The sequence below is a fragment of the Polistes canadensis genome, unplaced genomic scaffold, assembly GCF_001313835.1.
Source record: "Polistes canadensis isolate GaletaPanama2010 unplaced genomic scaffold, ASM131383v1 scaffold_379, whole genome shotgun sequence".
Lineage (NCBI taxonomy): Eukaryota > Metazoa > Arthropoda > Insecta > Hymenoptera > Vespidae > Polistes > Polistes canadensis.
Window position 1 is genome coordinate 64957 of NW_014569926.1, and position 1046 is coordinate 66002.

At 32.6% G+C, this 1046-nt stretch overlaps 1 protein-coding gene across 3 annotated transcripts in view; it reads right to left on the reverse strand.

Moving 5' to 3' along the window:
* The window catches only part of LOC106792119 (putative phosphatidate phosphatase), a 14114-nt gene extending 13442 nt beyond the window's left edge, over positions 1-672 (reverse strand). The window contains exons 1-2 of one of the 3 annotated variants that reach the window (XM_014758283.1): positions 489-672; positions 44-136 (exon numbers count right to left, since the gene is read on the reverse strand). In XM_014758283.1, coding sequence (XP_014613769.1) covers positions 44-107 — 64 coding nt within the window. In that variant the 5' untranslated portion in view covers positions 108-136; positions 489-672. The other 2 variants (XM_014758284.1, XM_014758282.1) reach the window with 2 other exon arrangements.
* Between the last annotated feature and the right edge of the window lie 374 nt (positions 673-1046).

The window sequence follows — 1046 nt, forward strand, 5'->3', positions numbered from 1 at the left end:
TAATTTATCTATAGTTTTATGATAATAATCTCAAATCACTTACCGATAAATAAGCAGACAAAATCGATGATGACCTTTCGTAAAAGTAACTTTGACGTTCGATCCATCTTTTATTTCCCTCAAAGATTTTCTTGTTCTTATAGAAATAATGGTAATAATAATAATAATAATAATACTAGTTAGAACAATCCACAATTAGATATATATTTATTACGCTCTCGTCTTTACTTTCTATGATTTACGAGCTAAATATTTATCTGTATGTGTAACTCTTGTTAGTTGGTAGTGCGCGCGCGGGCGAGTTTGCGCACGTGTGCGTATTTTATTGAGATTGAGAATAAGAAGAGTACGCGCGAACGCGATGCGAAATATCATTCGTGTGTGAATACGTACGTGTATGTAAAATATATATATACACGCGTGTGTACTCGTATGTATGCGTGTGTTTGTATATATATATATATATATATATGTGTGTTTATATGTACCTATCGCAATTCTTTATAAAAATTTCTTTTCCGTTCAAGGTCAAATGGAATAAAAATTTTCCTTCTCCTCTTCTTCAGATTTGCTCGGCAAAAATGGTTAGAAGATATGAAGGATTGAAATGAAATAAAAAAAAAAAAACAAAAAGGGAAAGAGTTAGAGAGTGTGTAAAAAAAGAGAACGAGTATAAGAGAAAGAGAGAGAGGTAGATAGAAAAAGATAGAAAAAGGGTAAATCACAAGAAGAAAAACAACTAACTCCTTCGAGATCCAAAGGAAAACTGTGCGACAACAGCGGTTCGCGGCGGTCGAAGAATGCGTCTGCGCTTCGTTGCTGCTTCGCTAATGCGGGCCGCACGTGCGCATTTTGATTGGACAGCAAGTGGCTAGAACGCCCTTCGAATATATCGAATATATCGATATCGAAATATATTTTCGAAATATATCTTCGAAAAAATATATTTATATATAAATATATTTATATAATATTATTTTGTGTATATATAAATACAAAATATCGAAATAAATAAGATATAATTACTCACTGTTGGGTGTCAACCG